Source organism: Halichoerus grypus, chromosome 1 (genome assembly GCF_964656455.1).
Source record: "Halichoerus grypus chromosome 1, mHalGry1.hap1.1, whole genome shotgun sequence".
In the NCBI taxonomy this organism is placed as follows: Eukaryota; Metazoa; Chordata; class Mammalia; order Carnivora; family Phocidae; genus Halichoerus; species Halichoerus grypus.
The window spans coordinates 47,035,198-47,051,020 of record NC_135712.1 but is presented as its reverse complement, the minus strand read 5'-3'; the positions used below and the strand labels follow the sequence as shown (position 1 = coordinate 47,051,020).

At 37.3% G+C, this 15,823-nt stretch overlaps 2 protein-coding genes and 1 long non-coding RNA gene across 9 annotated transcripts in view; 1 reads left to right on the top strand and 2 right to left on the bottom strand.

Moving 5' to 3' along the window:
* The window catches only part of CMSS1 (cms1 ribosomal small subunit homolog), a 373,552-nt gene that overhangs the window by 248,611 nt on the left and 109,118 nt on the right, over nt 1-15,823 (bottom strand). The window lies entirely within an intron of this gene.
* On the bottom strand, nt 4,920-12,506 carry LOC144380543 (uncharacterized). The gene is made up of 2 exons (XR_013444717.1): nt 12,155-12,506; nt 4,920-5,196 (listed from the first exon to the last, which is right to left on the bottom strand). It is a non-coding gene; the product is annotated as an uncharacterized LOC144380543 (long non-coding RNA).
* The window catches only part of LOC118546771 (filamin A-interacting protein 1-like), a 111,688-nt gene continuing 103,211 nt past the window's right edge, over nt 7,347-15,823 (top strand). The window contains exons 1-3 of the mRNA XM_078064822.1: nt 7,347-7,589; nt 8,308-8,481; nt 12,592-12,770. Coding sequence (XP_077920948.1) covers nt 7,347-7,589; nt 8,308-8,481; nt 12,592-12,770 — 596 coding nt within the window. The remainder of the gene's footprint in view (nt 7,590-8,307; nt 8,482-12,591; nt 12,771-15,823) is intronic.

Sequence of the window (15,823 nt, the reverse complement as noted above, 5' to 3'; positions counted from 1 at the left end):
CTTCTTATAAGATCCTAAATAGACAGAGTATAGTAATTTGCTGGACACTTTGGATCCAGTCTGCCCAAGTTAGGATGTGCTACTTTCTAGCAGTATGAGCTTCAGCAAATTACTTAACAGCTACAAGCCTCAGTCTTCTCCTCTGCAAAATGAAGATGAATAACAGTTTTGTGAAGACTAAATGAGTTAATCAAAGGAAAGCATTTAGAACAGGCTTATATTTGGTAAGTACTGAATACATGTAAGCTACTGCTATTACTCTTATTTTCCTCCTTAAGTTGGAGTTTTGATCAGCTAATTCAGTATCACAGTAAGTGATCAAGACCAAAACCAATTTCTTTTATTGAGGCTTTTTCAGGTTCCTTTATACAAGTAAAATATCCTCTTCTCCAACATTCAAACAGGAAAATAAACAGGTACATGGAGACTAAATTATGTCTAAACAGCACCCAATTATGTATAGTAAGCAATTTTTGATATATAAAATTAGTAAAGAATGATTAAGAAAATTTAACTTTTATAATAAGGAGTTGGCTAGAAGTTTGTGTGTATTGGAGGCTGAATAGGCCACTATTTACATTTGGCTGTTTCCTTAAGTAAATAGCTGCAAATTCTTTACTTGTCCTTCTCCTGCATGGACACATCCTTACCAAAGATCCACCATGATTTCAACCAGTTTAAACCCAAGAAAAACTGACCGAGGTCACCACATAGGAAAACAAAACAGAATCTGCTTCTCAGGGCCAAGTGAACTATATTTGTATCCATAGATACAAGACAACAGAGAATCACATAATTCTAAAGTAGGAAGCCCCAGGACCTCAGAGATCATCTAGTCTCAAGCCTGAATCCTGCTGTCAGGGAATCTGTTAGGGGATGAGGAACACAATAGAAGTCAAAGGAAAGAACCCCTGGTCCTTGTTCCATCCTAAATGACCTCTTAGGGCCAACCTAGCCCAATATCATCATTTTATAATGACAACCCAGAGCCTGGCTAATTAAAAGCAGAGCTGAGATCAGAAGCCAGGTTTCCTGAATTCCCATCTATCACTCTCTTACACTCCTGAGGGCTGCCATTCTATGGCTATTATAGTCACAGATAATGCATTGGGCTATGTTAAACTGACAACTAAGCAGGATTTCTCGTTCCAAAACCATCAGACGTTATGTTACTGCTAGCACTGTATGAAAAGAGCAAGGCATCATTATTTGGTATAAACAAAAGCAACTTTCCAATCCTTTTTTTTGGGGGGGCGGGTAACCTGAAAATCCCAAACCATGGTTGTTATTACAAAACTTTTCTTTTCCTCAGTACACACCCCTGGGCCAAGCACAGATGCATTAAAAATTTGCCAAGAGAAACAATGAAGTCACTGATAATACAAAGCATGAAGTATCATGAAATTCATGTCTTTGTTTTCTTCCTCTCCATACTTAATTACTTCTCATTACTGATCATTTTGTGGTTGTTGGCACAAGGGCAAGGAAACTCCACCATTGTAAACATGCGGAGACATATAACACCTCAGTAGACCAGAAGTCTGCACACGATGGATCTGTTCACAAATCCAATGTGCATGCCATTAAGAATGTTGATGCCACCAACCCCAGCCCCCAAAGGGATTAGCAGTCTTGGAAAAACTCTAATCACTTTAAAAAAGAATAAACGAAGTATCAAAATATTTTAGGTCATTCCTTTCTATCACTTATAAATATCATCATGCCAAAGCACTTGTGGTTTCCTGGAAGATTTCACCTTAAAAGTGAGGCAAGGGAAGCTGGGATGTATACAGAGTTTCATTCAAGTTTTCTGCAGCAGCTCAGCCTGACTTTAACTCAAAGGTACTTATGAGAAATGCTTATTAAACTACTCTCCTAAATAGAAGCTTACATTATCTTGGAATTCTGGAAGGCACATCTTGGATAAAATTAATCCAGAGGAATCCTTATTGATTAGCAGCAGATTACAAGTTGATTCTTATCAATAGGCTACTGGTGGGGCACCTCGGTGGCTCAGTAGGTTAAGTGTCTGACTTTGGCTCAGGGCACGATCTCAGGGTCCTGGGATTAAGCCCTGGGCTCCCTGCTCAGCGGGGAGTCTGCTTGTCCTTCTCCCTCTACACCCCTCCCCCCGCCCCACTCATGCTCGCTTTCTCTCTCAAATAAAATTTTAAAGAAAAGGGCTATTTTTCCACATACGAATATGTGGGTAAGAGAAAGCACAGGAATACATCATAGAAATCATTAAAACCTCCCCACAAAACCTTATGCATCCAAGAAACTAAAGGACTAAAGAACCAAATATATTTTACCCCTTTTAAACTAGACATTTAGGAGCACCTGAGTAGCTCAGGGGGTTAAGTGTCTGACTCTTGATCTCAGCTCAGGTCTTGATCTCAGGGTTGTGAGTTCAAGCCCTGTGTTGGGCTCCATGCTGGGTGTGGAGCCTACTTAAAAACAACAACAACAATGAAACAAAAAACTGGACATTTATTCAATTTTCACAAAAATCTGAATCTGTAAGTGTTGTAGACCTACAGTTTTTAAAAGAATGGCTGTAGTTAACTCTTCCCAACTCTTTCTATTCCTCTGCAATGTGACCTTGCAGCGCCAACCATCAAGAGATGAAATCTCTGACTCCACTTCTTGAATTGGGGTTGGCCTTGTGATGTTCTCTTGACAATAAAAATGAGGCCTTAAAATTTCAGCTCTCGTACTCTTGGAATGCTGCCCTGAGACCACCATGTGGGGAAGCCTTGTCTAGCCTACCAGAGGTTGAGAGCCCATGCAGAGCAGAGATAAGATGACCCAGCTGAGGTCTACTGGCCCAACTAGCTGACAGAAATGTGAATAAGCCCATCTTAGACCATCTAGGCCCAGTTGAGCTGCAAGATGATGTAAGCTGCAGAATGAACCACAGAATTTTGAACTGTTATTGTTTAGCCACTACCTAAGTTTTGGGGTAGGCCACAAAGTAGAAGAAGAAACCAGTCACCTTGTTGAATAACCATTATGTATGAAGCATCAGGTCAGATACCCCATGGAAGACCTAAATGGAGATTAATAATATTGGACAGAAGACATGGGTGGTCCTGTCCTTCATGTGTGAATATATCTATAAATAAAGTGGCACTTAATATTTATCTGTTTTATCAATTTTTTTAGTATATGTGCTGTTGAAGCTAGCACAATAGTTATCAGTTTTAAATATATCTAGTCTACGTTAATAACCTGCCATTATTCCTACAGGCCAGAGCAAGCCTCTTCCTGGAATGTTCAAGACAATCCAATGGGGTAGGAAAAAATAACTAGATATATTATTTTTAATTAATATTTTTCATTTTCATTTTTGAATGCTTTCATATCACATATCTTATACATGTTTTCATAAGGTACATAGTGTATATTAGTATGCTAGTATATAAACATTATTTATATATACATAAATATACATATAATGGGGTTTTCCACAGTCATATCTCCCACAGATCCTCAACCTTCCATCCCTACACAAAAAGTATACTTCTCTATGCTTTGCTTTTCTCAAATAAATGAATTCTTCCTCAGCTATCTAGGGAAGAATCTGTGATAACTACTATCACAGATCATTGTTTTTCTGTACTGTAATGACTTAGCAAGCATGTTTATAAGCATGTTTCAGATAGGGTGTCTATATTCATTCCAGACAAGGTGTCTGTAACTGTTTGTCTTTGGCAGTACAGCCTGACTTTAACTGTCTGGCAGTACAGGCATTATGGCATGATTTTTAGAGTACAGGTTCTGGAGCCAGGTTGCCTGGATTCAAATCCCAGTTCTGCCAGTTATTAGCTGTGCAAACTTAAAAAAACAATTCTCACCTGAAAATTATTATTGGGATTATTTCCTTAAGAATTGTCTTTTAACTATAATCTCTTTCTTGGTGGAAATCATCAGACCTGGTTTACTGCATATCCACATGAAGCATTCAGATTTCTGTGGATTTCTATAAGATGAAGATCCACAAATCCATCTCATCTAAATATACTATTGATAGCCTATGCTAGAAGAAAGGCACACTGGCAAGAATTATTATATACCATAGGGGAAAGGGGTCACAGAGATCACCTCCCTATCTCCCTCATTTCACAACTAGGGACACTGGGCTCACAGAGGGTCAATGTTTTAACTAAGTCCCACAGCTGATTTGTGATTGAATTCTTTTCATTTGACTTCTGTCTACTTCAGTGCACTTCTCATAACCCCAGTTTTAGGAACTATTTCTATAAACCTTTCGAGTAAAAGTGTATCATTTGTATTAAGGGAAGTAAGGAAGCCACACCATAAATAACCAACTTAGTACATGACACATAGTGGACTTTCAATAAATGCTTGTTGAATTATGGGTGGAGGGATGAACAAAGCCTAGCTGGCTGGCTCAGAAGTCCTCAAGGTTTCTAAACTATTCTGACACTCAGGGCTCTCAAGTGGTGCCAGCAAACTGGGGTGTTGAGAATCACTTCTCTCTCTCTCTCTCTTTTAAAGATTTATTTATCTGAGAGAGAAAGTAAACACTTGAGTTGGGGGAGGGGCAGTGGGCGAGGGAGAGAGTGAATCCTCAAACAGATTCCCCACTAAGCATGGAGCCTGACATGGGGCTTGATCCCACTACTCTCACGGCCTGAGTCGAAATCAAGAGTTGGATGCCTAACTGACTGAGCCACCCAGGTGCCCCTAGTGAGAATCACTTCTTAAACAGAGTACTCAGCAAAGACACAAAGCTATTCTTTCAATCCTTTTTTTTTTTCCTTCTCTATTCATACCTCACATTTTATTAGATGAAAGAGATAATCAAATATACTTGCTAATTTTTCCCCTAACTATAAACGTAGTATAGACTCACTGTACAATTTTTGGGAATAAAAATAAAGTTAATAATAGTATTAATAAAAGACAATGTTTATTTAGAGTGCTAATTTTATACCAGGCATGTTGCAAACACTTGACACGTGTTGACATGTAATCCTCACAGCAACTTTAGGTTACAAATATTCTACTACTATCACGCCCATTTTACAGATGAGAAAAAAGGTATTGAGTAACTTGCCCAAAGTTTTACAGCCAATAAATAATGGAGTACAGATTTGAACTTAGGCAGTATGGTCCCAGAGTCCATGGTCTTCACACTCTTTTACACTGCCACTGATCAAGTTTTGGTTTCTAATGCAAATTATAAGAAAAGAAAAACTAATTTAAAAAGTGATAAATTTGACTAAATTAAAATTTAAAATTCTATACCATAAAATACAATAAATAATGTGGAAATACAAGCTACACACCAGAAAAGACAATAGCAAAACATATAATCAACAAAATGGTAATTGTATACAATATGTAATGCATTTCTACAAATCTGTAAGAGACAACCAATACAAAAGAAAAATGAACAAAGATCATGAACAAGCAATTTATGAAGAAACCCAAATGGCCTTTCAACACAAAAAAGGATGCCCATCTCACTAAAAATTATAGGATGCAAATTGAAAAGACAGATACCATTTCATTTATCAAAATGGGAAAAACTATAAATTCAATAATAGAAGTGTTGATGAAGATATGGAGCAATGAGAACTCTAATACTCTGCTGTCAATTGATATTCCACTTAGAGGAGCAATAATCCCTAGTAATGTTGAGAGAACACATACTCCGCAGCCCTAAAATCCCACTCCTATGTCCTAAAGAATATTCCCAGAGAAATGCATGTACCCAGGAAAAAAATGTGATGTTCATTGCAGCATTTCTTCTAATACTGAAGAAAAATGTAAACTATTTAAACATCCATTGATAGTAAAACGGAATAAGGAAGAATCTATCTAGAAAATACAGAATGAAAAAGCATGTTTCAGCAATATACATTCAATGTGCTATTTACATAAGGTTTGAAAATATGCAGAGCAATACCATATATTGTTTAGTAATATATATACACACATTAAAAAAAACTATAAAACATGTATGGGAATATACATACCAAATTCAAGATGGTTACTTTTGGGGTGGGAAGCGTAGAGAATAGGTTAAGGAAGAGATAAATACGGAGCTTCACCTGTATCTATAATACTTTACATTAAAAAATTATTTTCTAATGTATATAGGAAATTAAGATTTTATGAATTTGTGTGGTAGCATGTAGTGATTCATTATACTTCCCACACTTTTCTGTATGCTTTAGTTTTATAGATCTTTAAAGAAATGCTATTTTTTAATATATATATATTTATTTATTTTTAAGTAATCTCTATACCCAATGTGGGGCTTGAACTCACAACCCCAAGATCAAGAGTCACATATTCCACTGACTGAGCCAGCCAAGTGCCCCAGAAATATTATTTTTTAAAAGAAATATTATTATAGAATGTATGGGGAAAAAAGAAATATTATTATAACCTAAAAGCAAGGCACTAAGATGATAAAAGTTTCAAGATTTTAGAAGTAAAATTAATAATCTGTACATCATTGAAGTAGACTATAAACTCAATTGATACTTGTCTTTTCATTAAAAATCTCAAAAGTGGGACAATTTTTCTTACTATTATAAATTAATTTGGATAATTATATAATCAGATGTGAGCTAATGTATACCTCAAATATGAATTTATTTTAATTGTTTCCGTAATGGCCAACTACTATAGGCAGAATTGTCCCTATTTTGGAGATGAGTGTCCTAACTATAAATCCTTGACGTGTCCAAGGATAGATCTGGAATTTTAGCAGAATATCAGGGATACAGCCAGGGACCAAGCTTTCATTCCTTTAATATTAGACTTTGTTGTCAAAACTAAGTAACCCAAGGTATTTTCTAGCAGTAATTCTGATGCTTCTATTTTAAAGCACCAAAAACTAAGAAATTTCTAAAAAATTTTTTAAACTTCCAAAGGAAATACTATAATGTGAATCTGCAGAAAGTTAGAACAATTAGCAAATTTACCATTTTACAATTATGTTAAGTACATCTTAACTCAAGTAAACACTTAGGCTGTGGTCGGAGGTATGACCTGGATCCCTGACATGAAATACTTGGTGGATGAAGTTCAAATATAGTCTGTTTACCCATGGATATAAGTGACCTTAATCAAAGCAGAACACCTTTTTTTAAAATGTTGATTTTAAAAACATAAGTGTAAATAAAACTGTGATTTATGAATCTACTAGGGGTGTTCTCTGCTGTAGACTTCAGAAAGATCGAGTCTTTGGCTGCAGCAAATACAGCGAGAGTGCAGACCTGTTAAAGCAGTAATAGGTGCCCTTATTAAAACTCCACTTCCATTAAGAGGTACAAATTGTTTTCCTTCTTTCCAGGCTTTAAAGAATGCGTTCCAGAAGCAGTGACACAGAGCGCTCAGCCCAAAAGCAATTTCCAAGACATAGTAAAGACCATGGTTTCCAAGGGCCTGCGGACATGAAGCAGAGACAGCAAGACAAAGACCCTACCAGTGAGTCAGATGCAATTGTTCCCTGTCCTAAGTCACACAGTGGTATCAGTCACCGTGGAGAAGACCTCTCAAGAGACGACCTATTATTTCTTCTGAGCATTCTGGAAGGAGAACTGCAGGTCAGCTGGGTTAGAATTATCCCCATGTTCAAAGAGAAGGCTTCTTGTGAATTTGGTGTATGCTGCCATGGAAATAGATTATCTATGGTTCATACCTGTATGTACATCAAAGAAAGTACACATATACAGAATTCCCTTCTGCCAACTGAAAGGGCAATTAATCATATCTGAAAGGGCTGTCATTATGACATGCAATTGGCATGCACCACGTGAAAGATCACATCCTCTGCCCAAGCTGCTCATGAGCTTCAGTGCCCAGGCATGTATGAGTAACAATGACTTCTAGATTGGCTTAAATAATAAGAAGCACTTTTATACCCCATGTAAATTGGCTCCTAGACCTGCCTTAGCATTATTAACCTACATAAAAACCTAAAAACAGCTACTATACATATAGGAGAGTCTTATTTCCTACCCCCCAAAATTCAAATGTCAATCCATTCAAGGGTATCATGTTATCTACTTGTCAAACAATTAAAAATGTTGGGTCCCCCCAATGTTGTATAGTGATAACGTTTAAAACATTAATAATGTGTAATTAGATTATAAGAAGGATGAAGGGACATAATTTTACTGCCTTTTGTAAAAGGTGCTATAAAGAAATAGGATTTGTTTATATTTGAAATAGAAGAAAAAAACCACTCAACTCTCAAGAAATCAGTTTCAGAGACTGCTGGTAGATAAAGCAAGCTTTCTGAAATGGCTTTTGTTCCTACAGGCTCGAGATGAAGTCATAGGCATTTTAAAAGCTGAAAAAATGGACTTGGCTTTGCTGGAAGCTCAGTATGGGTTTGTCACTCCAAAAAAGGTGTTAGAGGCTCTCCAGCGAGATGCTTTTCAAGCAAAATCTGCCCCTTGGCAGGAGGACATCTATGAAAAACCAATGAATGAGGTATGTATCACATCAGGGGTGTGCACCTGGAAGGTGGAAAAGTTCACTAGCCAGCCAAGCACTAGGCCTGGAAGGTGAGCATGACATATAACTTTTTTTTTTTTTTAATTTACAGTTTTATGTTCTCACACATTTAAAATCTACCCAAGGTAAATAAATACTACATGTTCTATAGGAAAGAATAGGAGAACAAATCACAGATGGGATGTTTCCACTAGGTTTGTTTCTTGACATCAGACTGAAAGCTGACAAATACAAGAGATTTTCTCTCTCTCTCACATACACACAGAGACACAGACACCCAGACATACACACGTGGTGCGTACACACACACACACACACATACGCACACAAGGGACAGCACATATGGGGACTTGAAGGCTATACAGGCTATAATAAAAAACAAAGCTCAAGCATAGAGGTTAATTTCTTTGAACACACTGAGGTATTATGTCATAGAAATTTTGAGCATGAATGGAAATGATCTGAAGAATTGTCCAAGAAATGGAGTTTTAGGAAACATATATTTTAGATGAGTGCTATCCTCTTTTTCCTTCAAAAGTTTAATGACAGCCAAGATCTTTCCCCCATCAAGTGTGCCCAGCAATGACAATAGCAAAGATGCAAAGTCTCAACATGGCCACCATTGCACAAAGATGCCGTAATGCTTGCTCTTCTACTTGCTGACATTTCTACAACTCTTTGGCATCCTTATTTTATTCTTCTATTTTCCTCTGAGACCTCAATGGAAAATTTCATAATTTTTCATTTTTATAAAAAGGAAACAACTAGGAGCATGAGTTAAGGCTGGAGAGAGTGAAAGCCAATTTTGGACAAATTTTGCCCACATGAGCTCTGGCAACCTACCTCAGGGCTGACCTCTAATGTCCTTGCTATTCTCGTCTTGGGTGTCTCATCAGAGAAGACTACTGTCTTGCCAAACTGTGAAGGAGTTTGGTCATATGGATCTGCTTCTCTGAGGGGTAAGGATGAGACCACCCAAAGTCTGTTGACTTGCACTTTAATCCAAATTTTAGAAAGAGGAGCTGAAGCTGCATTCAAGTCAATAGTGTTAAAACTGTATCCTGGCTCCCAACATAGTGACTGTGAAACAGCATTAGGCACAAATTCCCCAACTCATATAAGTGCAAATGCAAACTGATGATCACTGAATATATCCTGACAAAACTCCACAAATGGCACAACCTCTCAACACCTCAGTGTGAAATGAACAGAATGATTCCAAACTTAAGCTAAAATCACTAGGAAAGTTTTAGTTTAGTTTTAGTTTCACAATAATTCTATTGCACACATGCAAAATTGGAAATACCCTGACTCTCTACAAATGTTTGTCCCTGAAAGTTACCCATAATTTAGCCCTTTATAAATCCAACCTTATTTGATTACTTTTATTTTTAATTATTTAATTTATTCAAATATTGTATAACTTAAAGAAACATGAGTGAAAAATAAAGTTTTGCTTTCTTTTTAAGATTTTATTTATTTATTTGTCAGAGAGAGAGAAAGCACAAGCAGAGAGAGAAGCAGGCTCCCCACTGAGCAGGTAACCCTATGCGAGACTTGATCCCAGGAGTCTGGGATCATGACCTGAGCCGAAGGCAGACGCTTAATGACTGAGCCACCCAGGCGCCCCAACTTACTCATTTCTTAACTGGAAGCCTATATCTCCCATTCCTCCTGGCCCATATATTTGCCCATCCCCTACCAACCTTCCCTCTGGCCACCGTCACTTCATTCTCTGTATTTATAGATTTGATTCTGCTTTTTGTTTACTCATTTGCTTTTTTTTTAGATTTCATATATGAGTGAAATCATATGGTATTTGTCTCAGTCTGACTTATTTCCCTTAGCAAAATATCCTCTAGGTCTATCCATGTTGTTGCAAATGACCAAAAAAAAAAAAAAAAAATCTTATCCCTTTTTACGGCTGCATAATATTCTATTGTAGATTTTTATATATATATATATATATATATATATATATATATATATATACACACACACACACACACACACCACATCTTCTTTATCCATTCATCTATCAATGGATACTTAGGCTGCTTTCATATCTTGGTATAAATAATAGTAAATAATGCTGCAATAATCCTTTTGAACTAGTGCATATATCCTTTTGAACTAGTATTTTTGTTTTCCCAGTAGTGGAATTATTGGATCATATGCTATTTCCATTTACGATTTCTTGAGGAACCTCCATCCTGTTTTCCAGTGTCTGTACCAATTTACATTCCCACCAGCAGTGCATGAGGGTTCCTTTTTCTCTACATCCTTGACAACACTTGTTATTCTTGTCTTTTTGATTTTAGCCATTCTGACAGGTAAAAGGTGATATCTCATTGTGGTTTTGATTTGCATTTCCCTGTCAATTAGTGATGTTGAGCATCTTTTCATGTGTCTGTTGGCCATTTTAATGACTGTTGGGGAAAAATTTCTATTCTGGTCCTCTGCTCATTTTTCAATGTGATTGCCCCTTACCTTTTTTTTGGGGGGGGGGTTGAGTTGTATAAGTTCTTTATATATTTTGAATATTTACCCCTTATCAAATATATCATTTGTAAATATCTTCTCCCATTCAGTAGGTTGCCTTTTTGCTTTGTTGATGGTTTCTTTCCCTGTGCAAAAGCTTTTTTTTTTATTATGTTATGTTAATCACCATACATTACATCATTAGTTTTTGATGTAGTGTTCCATGATTCATTGTTTGTGTATAACATCCAGTGCTCCATGCAGAACGTGCCCTCTTTAATACCCTTTTTATTTTGATGTAGTCCCAACAGTTTATTTTTGCTTTTGTTTCCCTTGCCTTAAAAGACATATCTAGAAAAATGTTGCTATAGCTGATGTCAAATAAATTGCTGCCTGTGTTCTCTTCTGGGGGTTTTATGGTTTCCGGTCTCACCCATGGGTCTTCAACCCATTTTGAGGTTTTGTGTGAGTTAGTCTGTGTGTGTGTGTGTGTGTGTGTGCGTGTGTGTGTGTGCTGTTAGAAAGTGGTTTAGTTTCATTCTTTTGCATATAATTCTCCAGCTTTCTCACCATCATTTGTTGAAAAGACTGTCTTTTCCCCATTGTATATTTTTGCCTTCTTTGTCATAGATTAATTGACCCTATAAGCATGGATTTATTTCTGTGCTCATTAAGACAAGTGCACATCTAATCCCCTTCACCTATTTCACCATTCCCCACCCCCAAATTCCCCTCCAGTAACTCTTGTTTGTTCTCTGTCATTAAGAGTCTGCTTTTTGGTTTGTCCCCCTTTTCCCCCCCTTTGTTTTGTTTCTTAAGTTCCACATATGAGTGAAATCATATGGTATTTATCTTTCTCTGACTGGCTTATGTTGCTTAGCCTTATACTCTCTACATCCATCCATGTTGTTGCAAATGGCAAGATTTCATTGTTTTTTATGTAGATGCTAAGAATTTTTAAAAATTCAATGTAGGCCTTGCCTTCAGGGAGTTCACAGTCTCGTAGGGAAGAGAAACACATAACTCAGGCACAGGGTGATCATTTTATAATAGAGATATAAGTAGGCCACAGAAACCAGAAAGGACTTGGTGTTGACATTTGTTCACATTAATACTACACAGTCAACAAAGAACTGATTAATAAGAATTTTTAAAAATATGCAAATACCTTGATGCATAATATGATGAAAAACAGACCATGGGATCCAACAGGCCTACTATAAGGAGGGCTGGGGCAGGACAGCAGTTAGGTTGCCTCAGAATCAAACATTATGCAAGGATTCCTTTTCTTTATGTCATTCCTCTGACAAGGTTGTTCTGGAGAGAGGAGGAAGTGTCAGAAAAGGGATATGGGGAAATTATTCTCATATCTACAGAGTCACCAATTATTCTCTCTGGGGAAAAAAAAAACAATGACAATAAAAAGATTACCTTTGTGTTGAAATGCATCAAAAAGTATCAATTAACAAGAGTAATGATAAAAAAACAAACAGATCAGAAACCCATTGCTAAATTAGTCAAAACTTAGACATTTCTAAAACAGTGAATGAAGGGTTCATTGAAGGGTTTGCAGTAAACACACTATAAATGTATTTTCTTTTGTAGTTGGACAAAGTCATGGAAAAACATAAAGAATCTCATAGACGAATCCTGGAACAGCTTTTAATGGCAGAAAAATCTCATAGGCAAACCATACTGGAGTTGGAGGAAGAAAAGAGAAAACATAAAGAATACATGGAGAAGAGTGATGAATTCATAAGCTTACTAGAACAGGAATGTGAAAGGTAAGGTTACTCTGGACAAGACAATGATCTATTCTGCAAACTCTTTTTCTTTTTTTTTTTAAAGATTTTTTATTTATTTATTTGACAGAGAAAGACACAGTGAGAGAGGGAACACAAGCAGGGGGAGTGGGAGAGGAAGAAGCAGGCTTCCTGCGGAGCAGGGAGCCCGATGCGGGGCTCGATCCCAGGACCCTGGGATCATGACCTGAGCCAAAGGCAGACGCTTAACGACTGAGCCACCCAGGCGCCCCCCATTCTGCAAACTCTTACTAACCTTTCACTATGGGCTCAACATTGTATCAGGGGTACAAGGATGAATATGACATAGCTTCTGCTCTTAAAGATCTCATGGTCCAGAGGGAGGAAGAGGGTATGTTTAAAGATAATTTGAATATAATGCATGAATAACCAGGTATGATAAAAACTATGGAAACATAAATGCTGGGCACCTAATTCTGCAAGAGAGTGCCCTGTGAAAGCTGCACAGAGGAGGTAACAGGGGTCTGGTCCCTATGCAAACAAGAATGGAAACTATATACAAGGCAGGGGCAGAAATAAGTGTCACAGCATAGAGGTAAGAAAATAGTATGGGTAGTGAGAGAACTCAACATGACTACAGTATAGGGTGTAATTGCAGGATGAGAAAAGGAAAGGCTAGCCGCAAGCAGATGGATTTGTTATACTGTTGGCAAGTAGGGGCAAATGACAAATTGTGAGAAGAGGCATGAGTTGATCAGGTATGCTTTCTTGAAGAACCCTTAGGGCAACATGGAGTAAAGACAGAAGCTTTAGACTGGGGGAGGGTATATGTTCCAATGGCTATGAGGGTAGAGAGAAGAGGGTGTGAACAAGAAAATATTTATGATGTACACTCAATACTAATGAGTGACTAATGAGACTGGAGAGCAGAGGAAGAAATACAGGGATTTTGAGAAGCACTCCTGGCTATTCACCAAGGTACAAAATATAGAAATGGTACACAGCTTTTTGTTGGTGAAGGAGATAGTTCAAAAGTGGGGGAAGGTCCTGTTTTAGACATATTGAGTATGAGGTACCTGGTGTATTCTGATGTCTAGTGGGGAGAATGATGTATCTAATTAAACAACATACAGTTGGAAATACAGGTCTGGTAAACATTGGGCTGGTGGTATGGATTTGCAGCTAGTAATAGCTGAAGCCGTGAGTTCTGGTATGGTGAGGAGAGAGAATTCTGAGAAGGGAACTCTAGAAAAAATCAATGGCTGGCTGTTTTCTGGAGGAAAAGGGGTCAAGAAAGGAAGATGAGAAAGAATGGTAGAGTGTTAGAAGAACCAGAAGAGAAAGAAAGCAAAGACACCAAATAAGGAAAGACTTTCAAGTAATAACAGAAAAGAAGAAAATGTCCCAGGATTTAGCAACAAGGAAGACACTGGGAAACTTAATGAACCCTTTCAATAAAATAGTGAGGGCAGTAGCCAAATCACAATGCTTTGAAGAATAAATAAGAAAGGAGAATGTGAACTATTATTTTGAGAAGTTTGGCTGCAAAAAAGGAGAGACTGGTTGGTAAACATTTTATAACCATATGAAGGACAGAGATTATTTTGCTCCATTTTGCCCCTCTGTTCTGAATCACCTTAGAAAGTATGAACTTCCATTTGAAATGGAAAGGACAATTAAGGTTCTATATTGATAATACAAAGATAGGAAATAACCAATCTTTGCAATGTCAAATTTTATTGAATTGTCATTTCACTCTTGTTATTCCATGTGTACTTCTTTTATGAGTTACAGAGCTAATGGTGCTGCCATTAGCTGTGATTTCTAACAATCACAGAAAATGCAGAAAAAAAATAATTACTTGTGACCTCCCTTTTCTAAAATATTAGTAGTCTTAGTGCTTTTTCTAACTACTTATAATTCGTATTTTAGCTAGGTAACTGAGGTTACACAATAGCTAGGTTAATGGCAAACTTTCATTTCTTTTCAGTTTACTTCATGGTAGACACTTGGTCAGATTCCCAGAGAATCCATGGCCCTCACATCCAGTTACTTTTTTCCACATTCATCAGGAGGTTTGTTTTCTGCTCACTACATGGTGGGGGGGGGAAGGGGGTCTTGTTACCTTGAGCCTCATGAACTTGAAATATCTTGAGGGGAAGATTAAAGGAGTAGAGAAGTCTGGCACCAAGGGAAGATTTGACTCAGACATTACAATGTAAGATTTGTTATTCAATGAGACAATGTTATATTAAATATTATTTCGAACCCCTGTGGTTTGGCACTCGTGGCCTCATTTGGCCTCCACACTTATTTGGCACTAACTTGCTGAACACAGACACTTCCTTTCATCTTTCATTATTACGAACATTTATTGACCATGGTTAGAGTGCTGCTTGCCATAGAACAAAGAGGTACTGGTTGTCCCTGCCCAGGGGGCTTACCACATTACCAAAGAAGGCAAGATGATACAGATTTAGGGTAGGAATGTGGAGGGCTGTCTAAGGTACAGTTTTAACATTTACAGTTGTACCTCAACTATCTTCTTCTGGTGGAAGGCTTAGGAGGACTATCCAGAAGTGTAATGCTGGGAGGCAGATGATGAAGATTATTTAAACCAAGAGAGAGCAAAGAGTAAAACACTGAGAAATGGGAATAAAAATTCAGTGGGAATAAAGGCCACGTGTTAGTGGAAAAGGAAAACAGTGAGATGAAAGTAAAATTGCACCCCATGGAATCAATATATTAAGAATGGCATTTCTATAAGTATCGAAGGGGTTTAAGAGGAAGAATTTAAAAGATCATGTTTTTTTAGCCTTTGGACACAAAGTTTCTTTGTCTTAAAGAATAATGAAAGTGAACATACCATTACCAAAAACAGGAAAAAGTGGCTGGAGTGACTCTCATTCCTGTATAGCAGCCATTCCAGAAGATATGAGAATATTCACCTATTTCTGTTTGCCAAGGAACAGCTTCCAAATGGAACTCTTTCGATATGAGAATGTTAAACCTATTCTCAACTCACATGATACATGGACAATTCTTGCCCTACACTGCCCGTACAACATCACAAC